The following is a 19,931-nucleotide window of genomic DNA, read 5'->3' on the forward strand; positions in this document are numbered from 1 at the left end:
TTTCGTTATAGATATAGCTGTATGAAATTATAAACAGTCATATCGATATCATTTTGATTGTTTTATAGTAATCCAAATAATTTAGTTCAGTATAGAGAACAGACGCTACAATTAAAAACTGAACTGAGCAATAATAACAATTAGGGCCGGGACTTTAACGCGTTAATTAAGATTAATTAATTACGGGACTTTAACACGTTAATTAAGATTAATTAGGCAAAAAATAAATAACATCATTTTAACCACACTTATTTTTGCACCGCGGAATGTTTTTGAATGAATGAGTTTCGACGGACCGATTATACTAGAGCACCAACTAGCGTTCTTGACTTCCGACAACAACAAACCACAGTGAACATGAACGAAGAAGCTGACGAGACCGCTTTGCTTGGCCCCGTGGATGGGAAATTTTCTTTTAAAAAACGAAAGGATGGAAGCGTCGACAAGAGTATGGTTGTGTGCAAGCTATGCAACAAGGAATTTGCGTATCACCGCAGCACATCGAGCCTTAAATATCACCTCAACGCAAAACACGTAGGAGTTAGCGTGGATGTTAGACTGACTCCGAGTACAAGTACCCACACCCAACCCACACTCCACCAGATGACTGGTTTCAGGACCAGGGTAACTAAGTCCACGTCTGAAAAGATAACCAACGGCCTGGCTCACTGGATTGCACTCGACTGTAGACCACTTGGAGTGGTAGAAGATAAGGGCCTGCAAAATGTACTACAGATTGCATCGTCTGACCCAACATACGAGCTGTCATGCAGAAAGACAGTGACAAAAAGAGTACAGCAGCTTTATGACAATGAAAAGGAAGACAAATTGAATTTATTGGAGAAAGCTGATTGTGTTTCCCTGACTGGGGATCATTGGACCTCGGTAAGCAATTCAAATTACTTTGGTGTGACGGCACACTTTATTGACGTCAAGTGGCGTCTTCACTCATTTGCCTTAACTATCCAGAAGAGAACCACTAGGCACTTCGCTGAAAACGTGGCAGGAGATTTTGAGTCTGTGGCAGAGGCCTGGGAAATCACACAAAAAATCACCACAATCGGAACAGACAGTGCCCGAACCATGATCGCTGCAATGAGACAGCTCACATTCCAGCACATGCCGTGTGTTGCTCACGTGTTGCAGAGGACCATCACAGTTTGCCTTGCTGACAGCGGGTTCACAGCCACATTGGCAAGATGCCGTAAAATAGTGGGGCATTTTAAACATAGCCCCTCAAACACAGAGGAACTGCACAAGGAGCAAACACAACTAGAACAAGACCAAGAGCCACTGATACAGGATGTTTCCACAAGGTGGAATTCGACACTGTTCATGATCTCTCGTCTGTTGAAGAATCAAGAGGCTGTGAAGGTTACTCTAGCCAAACAGAAGCACAAGCTCACCATGTTAACTACAGCAGAGTGGGACAGACTGCAGAGGCTCGAGACCCTCCTTAAACCATGCAGGTAAACACCCACCAACTGTTTTTAAATGTATTGTACTGAATATCAATATCACTATGACTATTATAAAGTTGCTACTGTTTTTAATCTACTATTAACTGGCACAATAATTAATCACTTTCCTAAACTATCCTCTGCAGATATGTGACTGAGCTCCTTGGGGGTGAGACGTATGTCTCGTGCTCTGTTGTGTTACCTGCTCTCCGCCACCTGACCCACACCATGGAGGTCTCAGATGACGACCCAGCCTATGTGGTGAGGTTCAAGGGTGACTTTATAAAGGACCTGTCTCAACGCCAAGATACACTCAACCATGGATGGCCCAGGGTGGCTACAGCACTCGGCCCACGCTTTAAGGTGATGTGTAATGGTCTTCTTTGTTTTTCTTTTCTCTTTCTTTTTGACCCCCTTTCCCCTGACCCCCCCCCCCCCCCCCTCTTTCTTTCTATGGAACCATGTATGAACATTCATTTCACCCATCTTTTTACTCTGTAAATCTGTGATGTGACAATAAACCTGATTCTGATTCTAAGGACCTAAAGTGTCTACCAAGAGGAGAGCGAGGAGGTGTGTGGACCAGCATTGAGGCACTGCTGCGAATAGAACCAAACAGAGCCACTCCAGAACCCACAGAGGAGCCAGCAAGGAAGAGGAGCCTCCTGCTGTTTAATTCAGACTCTGAATCAGAGGATGAAGAGGGGCCCAACGGGGCTCTGGCCCGCTACAGGGCAGAGCCCACCATCAGTGAAACAGACTGCCCACTACAGTGGTGGTCCACTCATGAGGGAGCCCATCCACAGCTTTCTGTCCTGGCCCGCAAGTATCTGGGCACCCCTGCCACTTCTGTCCCTTGCGAGAGACTTTTCTCCTTGGCAGGTAACATAGTTCAAAAGAAAAGGGCAGCCTTGAGCTCTGAAAATGTGAACAAGCTAGTTTGTCTCAGCGTCTGGCTGAAAGAGAAGTATAATAAATAGTCATAGAGGTATCCTGAGGCCAATGAGGTTGTTGTTACTGAAATGTTGATCAAACAGTGGCCTAAGCAACAGAGAGATTTATTTTTCATATTGGAAGAATAGGGACTGAGGTCAATCACTGGCACTTCTTTTTATTTTATTTTAAATGGTACGCTTTATGTTGAACTATGTATTATGTTGTTGATGCAACTGGCACTTTATGTTGAATTTATTGTTTTGGCCAAGGTTATTGAGAGTTTTAGTCTGTTATGGCCTCTGAAGCAACAGAGAGATGTTTTCTAATAGTCAGGGTTTCCAATGTTCTGAATGTACTTGAAAGTATTGTGTTTTACTTAAAAAACATAGTTTACAGAAGGTCTACCTATCTATAGGCTACCTGAATTTCTGAAATGTACTGTATTTCTAAATATGCTATTGCTACACTTAATGGCAAACATTGCACTGGTCTGCTGGACTGAAATAAATAAACAATATTTTGTTGATTAAGCTTATGTATTCAGTCATTATTCAATGGTATACTAAAAATCCATGTGAAAAAAATTACTTCTCACTCTTCTCAGGTCAAATATTTATATGCAATTAAAATGCGATTAATTTCGATTAATTAATTACAAAGCCTCTAATTAATTAGATTAATTTTTTTAATCGAGTCCCGGCCCTAATAACAATATAGGCCTACGGCGGAAGATTCAGTTTCAAACCTAAATGTAAAAGCGCCCATTTAAGCGAGTTTGTCATATGTTCTGTTTTTGTGTTTTTCATTAAGAATAATATTAAACACACCATTCAAGCACCGTTCATAACGGTGCGCATTATATGCAGCCTAGCTCCATTCTTCGTGAAAGATAAAGATACAAATGCGCACAGGACACAAAAACCTTGCAAAAATGATGTACGATCCGCCTAATCCCGGCCAAATCACAGAGATGCCGATTCGCACGGGACTAATATTATCAGAGGACCTCTGTGTTTGGCGAAATATGGTAGGTAATTTGCGGGGGAATTTTTACTTTACAAATTACAGACATAGCCGATTCGGACGGGATTAAGATCACAGACATTCTCTGCAATTATTACAAATCACCAGAGGTCCCCAGATAATAATAATCCCGTGCGAATAGGTCTTAATTCTGTATTTTCAGCTTCAGACTCATGAATATTTTTATTCTGGTGTCACCATTGTCCTGTGCATTGTGTTACCAGCACCAAGTCCAAGCCTATTCATTTCGACCCCCAATGTAATACCAACTAGCTTTTTAATTAACGTTTTTTGTTAACCTTTTACCATGTCTTGGACTTTCGCAATAATATCATGTTGTGACTCGAGTTCAGTATCGTGATTCGTGATATGTATCGAATCGTGACACCCAGTAACAATCATGTTTGACATCTTTATCTGTAAGGGACACAGGCTGCATCCGAAATCGTTAAAACGGTAGACCTACGTTCTATTTTTAATGAAAATACAAAAACAATAAAATAGTACAATATAGGAAACAAAATGATCAGAGGATACATTTACATTTACATTTAGTCATTTAGCAGACGCTTTTATCCAAAGCGACTTAAAAATGACAGCGATAGAAGCAACTTGAACAGTCAAGGGCAACAATCTGCAAGTGCTGTAACAAGTCTCAGTTATTCTAGCACAGAACACACAGGACAGATTTAAAAAAAAAAAAAAAATTATAAATTATTAAAATTTTTATTTTAAATTATTAAAATTTATAGAATGATAAGTGCTATTCTTGATTGGTCAGGTGCTGCTGGAAGAGATGTGTCTTTAGATGTTTTTTGAAAATGGCTACATGATACACGGACCCACTGGTTAGTTTTACAATCAACATTTTAATTTATTTGTGTTTTACCTTTGTAATTTAATTTTGATTTAATTTCCATTAACTACCCCTCACAAACCCTATAAAAACTGACTTGACATCAGTTACAACTAAACATTAAAACTGGTTAATTCGTTCACATTAATGCCACCTAGCATCAAGCACTTACATTTTGAAATTGATAAAGCCTGCTTTGCTGAAATAATGTAATGTAAGTGATTTGATATATTTTATTTGACAATTTTGATATATGCTCAAAGCACTAATTTGAAACAAAAGACTTTGTGAAGCCGTGTTTTAAATGTGCCTATCCCTCTTTCTTTTCTCTGTCTCTGGTTCTTCATATAAACTCTATTGTTGTTTGTTAATGCAGCAAGCTTGTGAGTCATCCCTTATTTTTAGGCCCTATTCTCTCTAGTCCCTTATAATAATTTTTCTTTCAAAGGCAAATGCCCATTTTGCCCCAACAATAAAAACAATGCAAGTAGGTATAGTTTACCAGTTAAAATAATGTATTCAGAGCACAATGAATAGTTAATGTTGTTTTATGTGGGCTTAATTACAGAATATTAAATCTTATTTTGACTCATCTCATTTGGCTCATTTGTTGTAGTTCTCTTTGTGAGTAACACACAGGTAGAGTTGTATACTTTTGCCTGCCTCACCATTTTTATCAGCTGTTTTAATTATTGTGGTCTCGAAGGGAGTAAAAAAAGAGGACAGAATTAAGACAGCTGTTTATCATTTAATATATATATATTTTATATATATATATATATATATATATATATATATATATATATATATATATATATATATATATATATATATATATATATATATATATATATATATATATATATTTCTTAGTGTTTTCCATATTACTGACGTAAGGATAAAGAGATTTGGGATTGGACCAAAGTAAAACAAAGCTTATTGCACTGTTTTTCTGTCAGTCATCTTAATTGCTTGTACTATTGGCCAGAGATTGTAAACATGCATGCAAATATGCAACATGTCTATGCCTAATGTTGCATGCGTAGACAATATATACATATAAAACCATGATTTACTTAGCACACAACCTTAACTTCAAAAAGGCATTGCCATATTGCAGAGTCATGGTGTTGATTGCAACCATTTTGCTGATTATCACCTGTACTGTGAGTGCTGCACAACCTGAATGTAAAGCTTATGGGACAGATGAACTCCTTCATTTCTCAAAAGAAGGTGATGTCTCCATTGGGGGCATTTTTTCATTCCACCAAAATCCAGTTGGTGTAAATCCAACACTCACAACCAACCCAGGAAACATCCGGTGTAGTGGGTAAGATAGTGACCATATTAATTTAATAGGTAACACTTTACAATAAGGTTTCATTAGTTAACATTAGTTAATGTATTAACTAACATGAACTAACTACATTTGTTACTGTATTTGTTCATCTTTGTTAACGTTAGTTAATAAATATAAAGCTGTTCATGGTTTGTTCATGTTAGTTCACAGTGCATTAACTAATGTTAACAAGATTTTAATAAAGTATTAGTAAATGTTGAAATTAACATTAACAAAGATTAATAAACACTTTATAAGTGCAGTTCATTATTGCTCATGTTAACTAATGTAGTTAACTAATGAAACCGTATTGTAAAGTGTTACCATTTCATATTACTCAAAAAATTAAGGCTTGTTTACAAAGATTTGTAATGTAATATAATGACAGAGTAACAACTAATGTGATGGATGATTCAATGAAGAAAACAAAGCTATCTTCCCTTTTCAGTCTTGATCCTGGAGAGCTTCAGTATGCAATGACAATGATTTTTGCCATTGAGGAAATAAACAACAGCACAGATCTTCTTCCTGGCTTTGTGCTTGGCTACCGTGTCTATGGCTCTTGCCCAAGTATCCCTCTCTCCATGGGCGCATCGTTAGCTCTGATCAATGGACAAATGGAAGCAGAAGAGAGCTGTGTAAGTCCCTCTACTGTGCAAGCTGTGATTGGAGAAACTACATCAACATCTACAATAGACATCGCAAGGACCATGGGTCCATTTAAAATCCCTGTGGTAAGTAATTAAATAAATGTGTGTGTGTGTGTGTGTGTGTATATATATATAATTATTTTATTATTTTTATTAAACAAAGCAAAGCAAAATCAGTTGATGGTAGTGCAAATTGAGAGATTTCTTGAAATATGATCAAATTAATCAAATTAAATTATAATCTGATATAATGATGTAATTGTTATTCTGGGTCTCCAGGATACAATTACGTGAATGTTTATCCATGTTTAAACATCACAAACAGTCGTTTTACAATAATGGGTTCAATTAAGGATTTGCATGTGCAAAAAGCATAGTTTTGGGTCTACTGCTTATCTAGTGTCAGGCAGTAATCCCTCTATTACAGTTTTAACAGAAGAGCCTAATAATTTAAATGTTGTTTCGTTTCAGCTTAGCCATTCAGCAACTTGTGCATGTCTTAGTAACAGACAGCAGTATCCATCCTTCTTCAGGACTATTCCCAGTGATTACTACCAGAGCAGAGCACTGGCTAAACTAGTCAAGTATTTTGGCTGGACCTGGGTTGGGGCTGTGAGAAGCAGGGGAGATTACGGCAACAATGGAATGGCCACTTTTTTAGAAGCAGCAGAGAAAGAAGGCATTTGTGTAGAATACTCTGTGGCCATTTACAGAACTGATTCAAGAGATACGTTTTTGGAAGTCACAAACGTAATTAAAAAATCAACATCTAAAGTCATTGTAGCTTTCGCAGATGGCAATGATTTAGACATCCTCATAAAAGAGCTTTACTTCCAAAATATAACTGGCTATCAGTGGGTTGGAAGTGAGGGTTGGATCACTTACAGATATGTAGCAACCCCAGTGAACTATGCTGTGGTAGGGGGATCAATAGGCTTTGCTGTGCCAAATGCATACATTCCTGGACTGAGGGAGTTTATTGTGAGTAGCCATCCCTCCTCGAGGTTAGGTAACACAGGACTGGTTGAGCTGTGGGAAAGCGTGTTTGACTGCATTTTAAATCCAAACACACACACTGCCTCTAAGATATGCAATGGAGAGGAGTCCCTAGCTAACACAAACACACGTTTCACAGATGTGTCTGATGCTAGTCTTCTAAACAATGTTTACAAAGCAGTGTATGCTGTCGCTCATGCAATAGAAGCACTGTTGACTTGCGAGAAAGGGAAGGGGCCATTCTCCAACAAGACATGTGCAGAGAATGGGAAAATACAGCCATGGCAGGTGTGTTCTTTTGAATTTCTGCCGAGTCATTTTCTGTAATTAAAAACTGATGTTCAAAGACCATGGGTATTATTATTCCACTATTCTTTGCAGGTACTGCATTATCTGACCCAAGTGAACTTTACAACCAAAAATGGAGAAAACGTTTACTTTGATGATCGTGGTGACCCAGTTGCACGTTATACTCTGGTTAACTGGCAGATGAACTATGAAGGAATAATAATATTTGAATCCATTGGCTTATATGACGCATCCAAGCCAGAGGGACAACAGATTCAAATGAAAGATGACATTGATGCAATCTGGGCAGGAAACCAGAAAAATGTTAATAATAATAATAATAATAATCTGCCATAAGCTTTATGCTAAATAGATTACTGCACAATTATTTTATATAATGCAGACTGTATAATTTTGCTTTTGTGTTTGTGTGTGTTTTAGGTCCCTCAGTCTGTGTGTAGTGAGACCTGTCTTGCAGGCACTCGCAGGGCCTTCATGAAAGGAAAACCCATCTGCTGCTTTGACTGCATCGACTGTGCGGATGGAGAGTTCAGCAACACCACAAGTGAGATGAAGCCTCTCACATTAACAGTGATACTCATCATGTTTCTGGTGGTCAACCAAAAGTCTGTACGGTTTTGCGTTGTCTTGAAATTATGTTTTACTCTCTTTAATTTGTCTATGCTTTCAGATGCAGTAACATGCGTTCCATGCCCTCTTGAGTACAAATCAAATGGGAACAGAACACAATGTGAACTAAAAAAAATTGAATTCCTAACATTTAAAGAAGTAATGGGCAATATTCTAGTGACCTTCTCTTTGTGTGGTGGATGTCTCACAATCACAATTGGGTTTATTTTCTTCTACCACAGACATACACCAATAGTAAGAGCCAACAACTCAGAGCTGAGCTTCCTGCTGCTCTTCTCACTCACTTTGTGTTTTCTCTGTTCTCTTACTTTCATTGGTCGGCCCACTGAGTTGTCCTGTATGTTGCGTCACACAGTGTTTGGGATCACTTTTGTCCTCTGTATCTCCTGTGTTCTGGGGAAAACAATTGTTGTGTTAATGGCCTTCAAGGCTACACTTCCAGGAAATAATGTCATGAAATGGTTTGGGCCTCCACAACAGAGACTTAGTGTTTTTGCCTTTACTCTTATACAAGTGCTTATTTGTGTCCTTTGGTTAACAATATCACCCCCATTTCCCTACAAAAACACGAGTAATTACAACGACAAAATCATTCTTGAGTGTGATTCAGGTTCAGCTGTTGGTTTCTGGGCTGTGCTGGGTTATATTGGCCTATTAGCTGTCTTGTGCTTTATTCTTGCTTTTCTGGCTCGCAAGTTGCCTGATAACTTCAATGAAGCCAAATTCATCACATTCAGTATGCTCATATTCTGTGCTGTATGGATTACTTTTATCCCAGCTTATGTTAGTTCTCCTGGAAAATTCACTGTAGCAGTGGAGATATTTGCTATTTTAGCATCAAGTTATGGGATGTTGTTTTGTATATTCATTCCTAAGTGCTACATAATTTTACTAAAACCAGACATGAACTCTAAAAAACTTTTGATGGGTAAAGCTTCTTCAAGGGTTCTCTGATTAAATTGGCTATTTATAATTACATATTGATATATAAGTAAAAATGTCATGCATTATCCTTATTAATTGGATGTTCTAAAGCTGCATGTATACTGGGTTACATATGTAACCTGAGATGCTCCCCTTCAAAGTGGTATTTCTCTGCTGCGTCATGCCGTTGATGCTATGGGAACTTTAATACCAATGTCGCCATGCCCAGGGTAACAGAGCCTCCCCAAAAGGTATAAGCATAGACAATTGTTGTATACAGAGTGGACTTGGATCAACCCTTGGATCAAAATCCTGGGATCAAATCCTTGTCCAAACTGTAGAACTTGATGAATGTGTGCATAGAGGACCAGTACAAATATCTTGTAAAGGTGCACCCCTCACAACCTTTAGAAGATGCTACACTCCTGGTGGAGTGGGCCACTAGACGCGAAGACATTACATGTGCCTCATAGGAGAGGTTGATTGCAATGAAATCCAATGCGAAATATGCATTGAAAAAAAATACGTTTATGTACCAATCATTTTGCAGGAAAAAAATGACCGGCTGAGCAGCCACAGACGGAGTCTGGTCTGGGGTGCAAAATAACTCTGACATTAATTGCCACAACGTCTAAGCAGAGGGAGGCTACTGACAGGGTCTGAAGGTCTACCACTCTATTGAGTTACATTAAGGTTAATCATAGAGCCACTTTGTATGGTATGTGGCTAGAAGGAATAGTGGCCACATAAGACTTTAAGGTAGCTGGAGCTGCTGAGAGACATTATTATTTAATTAACTCCAGCACTGGACCAATCAGGCAGTAAACTGGGTTCACCTCATGTTGTTTACTCCATGATACAGAGAGTTACATTTTTTAGGGCATACAATTTCCAAATGGAAGGAGCTCTAGAATTTAGAATTGTTTCAGCAACCTCAGCTAAACGACCAGAATCTATGAGCTGGTGCCCCTTCAATGTCCAGACCCAAATCTTCCAGATCTCTAGCTAGGGATGAAATATTATCCGCTGCACTTGAGAGGGAAGATCTCTCGGAATCTGAATCTTCCAGGAGAGACTCTATGTACACAAACCTGGGCCGGCCAGAACGTCGCCTAGGCCACACCTGCACCATGGTATCAAGCCCCAAAAGAGCTGGAGGTGTGAGGGCAAACCAGAGAAGCCTTAACATGATGTCTGCCATGTTTAAATGCCCCAGAATGTAGAATGCTCTCAGAGAAAGGATCTTTTGTTCCATCCAGAGCAGCTCACCCTGGTGATTGATGTAAGAGACTACCGTAGTGTTGTCTGTACGGACCAACACATGGTAGCCCCTCAGCTGTGGAAGGAAGTACAGGGTGTTTCAAAAAGGACCCAATTTCAAACAAATATATTTCAAACTAGCAACATTAGGCTGTTGGTGTGCTGGGAGAGGTATCTAGAGGTATCTACGGGAGGCGGTCACACCCGCCCTTTCAAGAGGTGAGAGTTTCATTCATGGACGGTATGTGGATTCAGAGGTAAAGTGATTTCAAATCAGGTCCATATTTTTGAAACACTGTATTTCAGAGCTAGAAAAACTGCCCACATCTTGAGACAGTTTATGTGCCAGGAGAGATGGGGGTCTCCCCAAAAGACCATGACTGGTCTGCCATCGAGAACCGCACCTTAGCCCGTGAGAGAGGCACTTATGATGACAGCATGACCCTAGTGCCAGGCCCCTGTTGAGTAACCCTGGCTTCTTCCAAAGTTGAAGAGCACGTAACGTGGCGCATGACACTTATGAATCTGGAGGGATAATTCAGAGGATGAAAACCTCCGTTCTTAAGCCAGAACTGGAAAGTAACAGCCTCTGAATTTCTCTAACAGAAAGCTTCTGACCTAGCTTGATGTTTCTTACATTGGTTAGGATAGACACCACATGTGCAAGAGACAGATGTGCCTGTATCGTGGTCGAGTCCCACACTACCCCCAGAAAGTTCGTCCTTGTGGTTTAATCAAAGTCCCAGACGCTTCCTTTGAACTAGCACAACATTTTGATGCTGTGACCTCCTCTGATTGAGCTAGTATCAGTCAATCGTCAATATATTTCAGTACACAGTTAAAGAGGAGCCAGCATGGCATCCATGCACTTGGTGAATGTGCTTGGGGACAAGGCTAGGCTGAAAGGAAGAACTAGATATTGGTATGCTTCATCCCTGAAGGCAAACCTGAAAAAACTTCCTGTGTTCTGGCAGAATCTCGATATGAAAGTAAGCATCATTTAGATCTATCATCCCAAACTTGAGTTTGAGGCTAAGCATCTTAAACCTGTATGCCTGAAGAATACGGTTCAGGCCCCTCATCTCTAAAATCGGACGCATAGCATCAACACCAGGACGCAGCGTCAAAGTACCACGTCGAAAGGGAACACATTAAACAGAATGCAAAGCTGCAGTAATTCAGTTATAAAATAACTAAAATGTTTGAATATAATGTATAAGGCAAATTAAAGCTTATTAAGGCAAAAGTATGCTTTAGTTCTGTTCTGAACACCAATAAAATTTGTCTGCAAGTTTTTGCATATGACATGGCCAGTCTGTTTTACAAGTGTGTATCAAATCTGAGGTTTATGAAGAATTACATAATTACACATAATTAAGTATTCAAAATGTGTATTGGTCAATCTCAGGTAACTTACATTTTTTACAAGGTTTCTAAGCAGAAGATAATTGGGGGGCAATGTGTGAGGGTAAAATGACTAAGTGAAAACCGAGTGAAACGTGTGTATGTGTATTTTATATAACATATTATGGATTTCTTATGAAAGCATAGATGGTATATGGAGTCACACAACAATGCAATAATAAAGATTTCTGAAAGTTTTGTATAGTGTTTAGATATCAGGTTTATGTATAGGTGTATAGGTTTAGATATCAGGGACATGTAACAATCTATAATTTATCACCAAGCAATTTTTTGGTGTTCTCAGTAGTTTTTTAATTAATGCTTTAAATTATATATTTTACATTTGCAGTTAGATTAATGTTCAGGACACCTTGCTTAATAATAAGATGTGTTTTAGATTTAATATCCATGCATATTTATTAGTGCTGTCAAAATTAGTGTGTTAATGCACAATATTATTTTTTCAGTTTAACAAGTTAAAAATATTTAATTGATGCAGCATCCATTTTTTTCTATCATCCTTTGGCTAGCATTACATTATATGATTGCGCTCTCATTCATGCAAATGCTTTAAAACTATTCCAGCGCGACAAGACAAAAGAGAACGCGCTGTTCTGTCCTGGGTGCGTCTCAATCAGCTCCCTAGTTTCCTAGGTCGTGAATCAGTATATCGTGTACATGAATAAGGGAAACAGGAAGTGTGTTATAACCAGTGTTGCCACAGTTACTTTGAAAAAGTAATCTGATTACTGATTACTCCTTTAAAAAGTAACTTAGTTACTTTACAGATTACTTGATTTATTAGTTACATTCAGCAGCTGCTAATAACACCCCCGCCGCCTCAACATAAAAATCACAACCGTTTTTGCCAACACTTACTTTATTGGAAGTGCACAACAGTAACATCAAAAATACCTCCTGACATTTTAAGTTGAACTTAAAAACTATTTCCTGGAGGAAAAAAAGAATAAAAATAAAATAAAGACAGTCTTATAAAAAATAAAATAAAGACAGTCTTTCTTTACCTGACATGTCCAAACTTACCATTTATAATGTACATTGTTTATAAATGTAACTATTACATTCTTTTTAACATGTTTTATGAACATTGAACCTGTTGTTCACAGCATTAGAGCAACAAGGAGTGGTTTTACAAAACAAAACAAGTGTATAACACCACATGTAGGCTGATATCGTGTCTACTTTTGTTACTAATCACATGCTATGAGTGAAACAGTGGAGTGGGGCGAGTAAACCAGTGGTTGTACCTCATTAAAAGAAGCTTCTCAAACCTCTTTTCAGAAAGTGTATTTCTTCTAGGCGTGAGCACCAAACCTCCCAGACTGAAAAGCCGCTCCACAGGAGCACTTGATGGAGTTGGAGTATTATATTTCAAGAAAATGTTCTTTATGTTTGAAAACTGATGCAGAATCTGAAGGTCATAGGCTGACCTCAGGTAGTCCATGACTTCATTTTCTGCAGAGTAGGTCTCCTCTGGCTCTGCCTCAAAAGTGAAAAAGTCCATCTCACCTCGGCTGGCAGATGTGGTGGCCACACTGGCAGAGCTCTGTGCTGCAGGAGCAGTTGTGCGGCGGCATTCTGCTGTCAGAAGCTCTTTTACTCGCTCCCTCCTACTTGCATCTCTCAGCCATTGGAGTTTGAATTTTGGACAACTGACAGCTGCAAGAAGGACATCTTTGTCGTCCAGCACACTAGCAAAACGAGTTTGAACAGCCTGAAAAATATAATTGATATGTTTATGCCTACAAGGCCAACTATTTATTATGTCATTGAATTACTTGCAAACCATGCCTAATATGGGATTAATAGTATGCATTTAATTTTGTTTTAAGTTACTTATTGACATTTGTATTTGTTTTAATCTTCTTTTGCAATGATAATGAGAATGTTCCATCCATGTTCATGAATAATGTGATGCAAGAAATTTTAACTAGCTTAAAAGATGGAACGTACCTGCACTATGGCATCTGGAAGGCCTGCAGTCATCCTGGAGAGGGTGTCTTTCACAGCCAGGGTCTTCTGCGTCAGAACTTCAAGTGTGCGTAGTAAGGTCCCATAAGGACAGTCACCTTGTAAAATGTCCAGTGCTGTAGTCAGAGGCTACATGGCTGTGCAGTACTCATGCAGGAACTGGTACTCTTGGTCTTTGAAGCACTTAACTCTCAGATTGGTGCTCAGAGTATTCAGCTCACTCATGGGGATTTCTGCAATTCTCTGTACAGCATCAAAAAAAGAATTCCACCTTGTGGATGTTGGTACCAGGAGCTTTCTTTTGCTGACTTCCTCCACTGTTTCTGATGCAAGGGTAGATCTACTTGATTTGGTCCAAAGAGCTGCACATTTTGCTGTGCTGCTCCTATACACAGCCTTGCTCTCTGCATTGGAAGTTAAATATTTCTCCACATCATTTGTGCAAATGAGGTTGATGGTATGGGAAGCACACCTGTGGTGCGGGGGAAGAGACAGCTGGCCATCACTTTCATCCTCAGCTGAGAGGATTTCTGACAGATGTAAAAAAGGGGGGGTGTCTGTGGGGGTGGACTCTCCCTCCTCCGTATCATCATCGGACTCTGTGACGGGCTGATAAACTTTAAATGCCTTAACAAAGTTGGATCCATTATCAGTCACTGTTGCAACTACTTTGTTGAGTAGTCCATATGAAGAGTGAATATTTTCGATTTCTGCACCAATAACATCATGCGTGTGTCTACCGCGAATTCTCCTACATGCCAATGCAGCCTTGTTGCGCTCTAATGTGGATCTACTGATCCAGTGGAGCGTTACTCCCATATAACTTCTGTTGTTAGCGGTCCAAATATCCGCGGTAGTTGACACAAAGTCGACCTCATTCAGCGCGGCCTTCAGATTTCTCTCCATCACTGCATACTCCTTCTCCATGTAAGAAGAAAAGGCTGTTCTGTGAGGCAGCTCGGCATTAACAGTAGTAGGGATCTTGTTTATAATGGCACGAAACGAGGGCGAGTAAACGGTGTTTAATGGCAGAATTTCCTCTACAACATACTGCCCGACCAACTTCTTCAACTCTTCCCCACTTACTGGTTTTGCACTGAAGTCCAGCTTTTGTTGTTTGGGTGGTGGCGGTGGCGCTTGCTTTCCGCTTCGCACCTGGTGGGACTTGCTCTGTAAGTTTGACTGTGCAGTGCTGTGACTCCAAGTGTTTCTTCAAATTTGACGTAGTGTTTTTGTAGCTAGATAGCACTTTGTCGCCACCAGCACAGAGTGTACAACGAACTTTAATATTGCCATCATTAGCTGACACAAACTCAAAATAGTGACTGTATTTCCAGCTAGAAAACGCGCATCTCTCTCCTCCCTCCATTCTCGTTTAGTTTTTGTCGCTGCGTGTGTATTACACGTGACGTCACGTGAACTCTCCTCATGCTGAAAACGTGACTTGTTGCATACGTGACTTCTCTCCCCAAGACGCAAGAAGAAAGCAAAAATATATATTTTTACTAAGGAAAATGATAAAAAATAGTAACGCACAGTGACTTGGAAAAGTTACTTTAATCTGATTACTGGTTTGGAAATAGTAACGCGTTAGATTACTCGTTACTGGAAAAAGTGGTCACATTAGAGTAACGCGTTACTAAGTAATGCGTTACCGGCATCACTGGTTATAACTTCTGCAAACATTGACTGATTTGAATTTGAATGAAACCTCAGCTGTGTGTTTGTTGTAGGAGGCCGATCACATGGATATGACTTTTGTGAGTCAAAGTTATAGCGCCACCAAGTGCCCACCAACTGGCAGCAGGAAGTGTGTCACTTTTAAAAATGCTTTGAATCACCATCTTATTTTCACCGGATTTACTTCAAACTTCATCAGTATAATGTCAAAACATGGACATATGAATGGATTCCTGATATTTGAAATACTGTTGCCATGGCAACGTGTCAAAGTTTAAAAATGTTTGGGTGTTTTTGAGACTCTTAGCACTCTTAGCACCTTTTGACAAAAGTGGAGGGGTTAGTTTTATCTACAGTCACCAAACTCTGTATATATATATATATATATATATTGTACTCTTCGAGCCGGACAACATTCTAATTTACAGTCATTAGCTCTGACCAACAGGAAGTCAGATATTTTGTTTTTTTTATAAACCAGGCTCTGAGTTTTTATTAACTCCTCGTAGGAGATGCACATGGGGTTGCCGTGAGGGAACCGTTACATATGGAACCCAGACCTACACACACGTTTCACAAGCATACGGGTGCATGCCTGGCGTCAGACGGCCGCAACTTCTGGCACCGAAGGGTTGACGGAGGAGCTAGACAAGGTTAGCCGTTTCCGGGGAACACAACTGGAGACAATAGATGCACGTATCCGGCCCAGAGGGCGGGAGTGGCGTTGCAAGCCGACACTTAGAACAGGCACTTAGCGCTCCTGGCCCCTGGGGGCGAGAATGCTGGAAGATACCGGCTCTACACGGAGGCTATAGAATCTAGCGAACGTGTTAGGTGTCGTCCAGCCTGCAGCTCTACATATATCTGTCAGCGAGGTGCCTTGAGCCAGCGCCCAGGAGGAAGCAACACTCCTTGCTGAGTGTGCTCGCAACCCAAATGGGCAAGGCACGTCTTGGGACTGGTAAGCCAAGACGATAGCATCCACTATCCAGTGGGCTAACCTCTGCTTGGAGACAGCCTTTCCCTTCTGCTGGCCTCCGTAACAGACGAAGAGTTGCTCTGAGGTCCTAAAGCTTTGAGTCCGGTCTATGTAAGCGCGAAGACCGCGGACGGGACTCAACAAAGCTAGGGCTGGGTCTGCCTCCTCCGAAGGCAAGAAAGAAGGTCCTTCCTCAGGGGAATCGGCCAAGGAGCAGCTGTTGCAAGGAGAGTTAGTTCTGAGAACCAGGTCCGGTTGGGCCAGTAGGGCGCAACTAACATGACCTGCTCCTCGTCCTTCCTGACTTTGCACAGGGTCTGTGCAAGAAGGCTCACTGGGGGAAACGCATACTTGCGTAGGTCCCGAGGCCAGCTGTGCGTCAGTGCATCCGAATCAGAATTGAGTCCGGTCTATGTAAGCGCGAAGAGCGCGGACGGGACTCAACAAAGCTAGGGCTGGGTTTGCCTCCTCCTAAGGCAGCGCTTGCAGGTTCACCACCTGGTCCCGAAAGGGAGTGGTAGGAACCATGGGCACGTATCCAGGCCGGGGTCTCAGGACAACGTGAGAGTTGTCCGGCCCAAATTCTAGGCACGATTCATTGACCGAAAGTGCATGCAGGTCCCCTACCCTCTTGATAGAGGCCAAAGCGGTCAGGAGCACTGTCTTCATTGACAGGATTTTAATCTCTATGGACTGCAAAGGCTCAAAGGGAGGGCTCTGAAGTGCCCTGAGCACTAGAGCTAAGTCCCAAGAGGGTAACGAGTTTGGACGAGGAGGATTTAGCCTCCTCGCACCTCTGAGGAACCTGACGATTAGGTCGTGCTTCCCTACGGACTTACCTTCGACTGCGTCATGATACGCCGCTATTGCTGCAAACGTACACTTTGAGGGTGGAGGGAGACAGCCTTCGCTCCAGCCCATCTTGCAGGAAAGAAAGCACGACACTAACCAAACACCTTTGGGGGTCTTCCCGGTGGGAAGAGCACCATTCAACGAACAGGTTCCACTTCAAAGCGTAGAGGCACCTCGTAGAGGGGCGCACTAGCAGAAGAGATGGTGTCTACCACTGCCTGTGGTAGCCCACCTAGAACCTCTGCGTCCCGTCCAGGGACCAGACATGGAGTTTCCAGAGGTCTGGACGCGGGTGCCATAGAGTGCATCGTCCCTGAGAAAGAAGGCGGCTCCGTGTGCGGCTGTGCGGCTCCGAAGAGGTCCCATATCAGCTGGACCGCCTGGGGATGGAGTCGACACTCCCCTGAAGGTGTCGGCTGCCATGAGAGCTCGTCGGCTGTCCGGTTGCGCGCACCTGGGATGTGAATGGCACGAAGCGACCTCAGCTGCTTCTGACTCCAAATGAGGAGGTGGCGGGCGAGTTGGAACATGCGACGGAAGCGTAGACCATCCTGACGGTTGATGTACGCAACGGCCGCAGTGCTGTCCGTACGGACCAGTACATGTTTGCCACATAGCGGCCCATTGAGGTACCAGATGTGCCAGATGTACCACAAACAACTCGAGGCAATTGATATGCCAATGCAATTGGTGTCCCGTCCACAGACCCGCAACTGCATGCCCGTTGTACGTGGCCCCCCAGCCCGTGGACGAGGCATCCGTGAAGACCACAGCATGCCTGGACACCTGTTCTAAGGGCACTCCGGCCCGTAGAAACGAGGGGTCCAACCACGGGCTGAAAGTTTGGTGGCAGTAAGGAGTCACTGGGACCCGGTACTTGCCGCTCTGCCACGCCCACCTCGGGATTCGGCCACGAAGCCAGTGCTGAAGCGGTCTCATATGAAGCAATCCGAGCGGCGTTACTGAGGCTGCAGATGCCATATGCCCCAGGAGCCTCTGACAAAGTTTCAGTGGGACCGCTGTCCTGCCATTAAATGAATTCAAGCAGTTCAACACTGACCGGACTCGCTCCTCTGTGAGGCGCGCAGTCTGGTTGACCGAATCCAACTCCATGCCGAGATAAGAGATCCTCTGTGTGGGACAGAGTTTGCTTTTACCCAACAGGCTGAGGTGACTGAGCACCATGTCCCTGTGTTCGCACAACTGCTCCCGAGACTGGGCGAGTATGAGCCAGTTCTCTGAGCGGAACAATGGCTGCCTCCGCGACTTTCGTGAAGACGCAAGGCGACAGGGACAGCCCGAAGGGGAAGACTTTGTACTGATATGCCTTCCCCTCGAACGCAAAGCGTATGAACGGTCTGTGTCGAGGAAGAATTCAAGACATGAAAGTATGCGTCTTTCAGGTCGATCGCTGCGAACCAATCTTGGGGACGGATGCATTCAAAAATGCGTTTCTGCGTTAGCATCCGGAACGGGAGCTTGTGCAGGGCCCGATTCAGGATACGCAGGTCCAAGATTGACCGTAACCCACCACCTTTCTTGGGTACAATGAAGTAAGGGCTGTAGAATATCGGCTGGAGGAACCGGCTCGACCGCGTCCTTCACCAGTAGGACATCGATCTCTGACCGCAAGACCTGAGCATCGCTGCTTCGCATGGAGGTGAAGAGGATGCCCTTGAACTTGGGTGGCCGGTAAGCGAACTGAATCGTGAAGCCAAGTCTAATGGTACGGATGAGCCAGCGAGACGGTCTGGGGAGCTGACGGTCTGCGGAGCCCTGAGTGGGTTGGGCGCCTCCCTTACGTCCAGCACCCTGCTTCCCGGATGAAGGCTGCTGCTTGGGTTTCGCAGGGGCGGAGGCGGACGCTGGGGGACGCCCTCGGCGACGAGCTGGCGGAGGCGCTGCGGCCGACGACTGGGTGGACGCAGCAGCAGGTCGTCGGGGCAGAATATTCTTGATCGCCTCCGTCTGCTTCTGGGCCACCGAGAACTGCTGGGCGAAGCTCTCGATGGCGTCGCTGAAGAGGCCGGCCTGACAGACAGGGGCGTTGAGGAACCGCACTTTGTCGGTATCACGCATGCCTGCCTGGTTCAGCCACAGGTGGCGTTCCTGGACCACAAGTGTGGACATCGCCCGACCCAGGGAACGTGCAGTGACTTTCGTCGCCCTGAGAGCGAGGTCCATCGCCGCACGCAGTTCCTGCATAACGCCTGGGTCAGAACTACCCTCGTGCATTTCCTTGAGCGCTTTGGCCTGGTGGACCTGCAGGAGCACCATGGCATGCAGAGATGATGTGGCTTCTCCACAGGCAGTGTAAGCCTTGCCCGTTAGTGCGGACGAGAACTTACATGCCCGGGAGGGGAGACGCGGAGCACCCCGCCAGTCCGCAGCGGTCTTGGGACACAGTTGCATCACCACAGACCGATCGACTCGGGGGATTTCCACGTACCCCTTAGCCGCACCACCATCGAGAGTAATGAGGACGGAGGAGTCAGTCGATCGGTTTCTGGCGCTGTAGGGCACAGTCCACGATTTCGTGATCTCCTGATGCATTTCCGGGAAGAAAGGTACTGGTGAGAACCAGCACGGGCCGTCCCAAGAAATGAATCATCCAACCGCGAGGGTTCGGGACACGATACTC

General features: G+C 42.9%; 2 protein-coding genes across 2 annotated transcripts; both read left to right on the top strand.

The window, feature by feature from the left end:
* Nucleotides 1-357: 357 nt before the first annotated feature.
* LOC307131992 (E3 SUMO-protein ligase ZBED1-like) lies at nt 358-2,440 on the top strand (the record flags this gene model as incomplete). The annotated part of the gene is made up of 3 exons (XM_079826126.1): nt 358-1,469; nt 1,607-1,823; nt 2,000-2,440. 3 exons carry the CDS (start codon nt 358-360, stop codon nt 2,438-2,440), a joined length of 1,770 nt encoding a protein of 589 aa, XP_079682252.1.
* A 2,959-nt stretch (nt 2,441-5,399) lies between these two features.
* LOC307131993 (extracellular calcium-sensing receptor-like) lies at nt 5,400-9,153 on the top strand (the record flags this gene model as incomplete). The annotated part of the gene is made up of 6 exons (XM_079826127.1): nt 5,400-5,605; nt 6,063-6,348; nt 6,736-7,548; nt 7,642-7,872; nt 7,990-8,113; nt 8,240-9,153. 6 exons carry the CDS (start codon nt 5,400-5,402, stop codon nt 9,151-9,153), a joined length of 2,574 nt encoding a protein of 857 aa, XP_079682253.1.
* Nucleotides 9,154-19,931: the final 10,778 nt, after the last annotated feature.

Source organism: Gobio gobio, assembly GCF_949357685.1.
Source record: "Gobio gobio genome assembly, chromosome: 9".
Lineage (NCBI taxonomy): Eukaryota > Metazoa > Chordata > Actinopteri > Cypriniformes > Gobionidae > Gobio > Gobio gobio.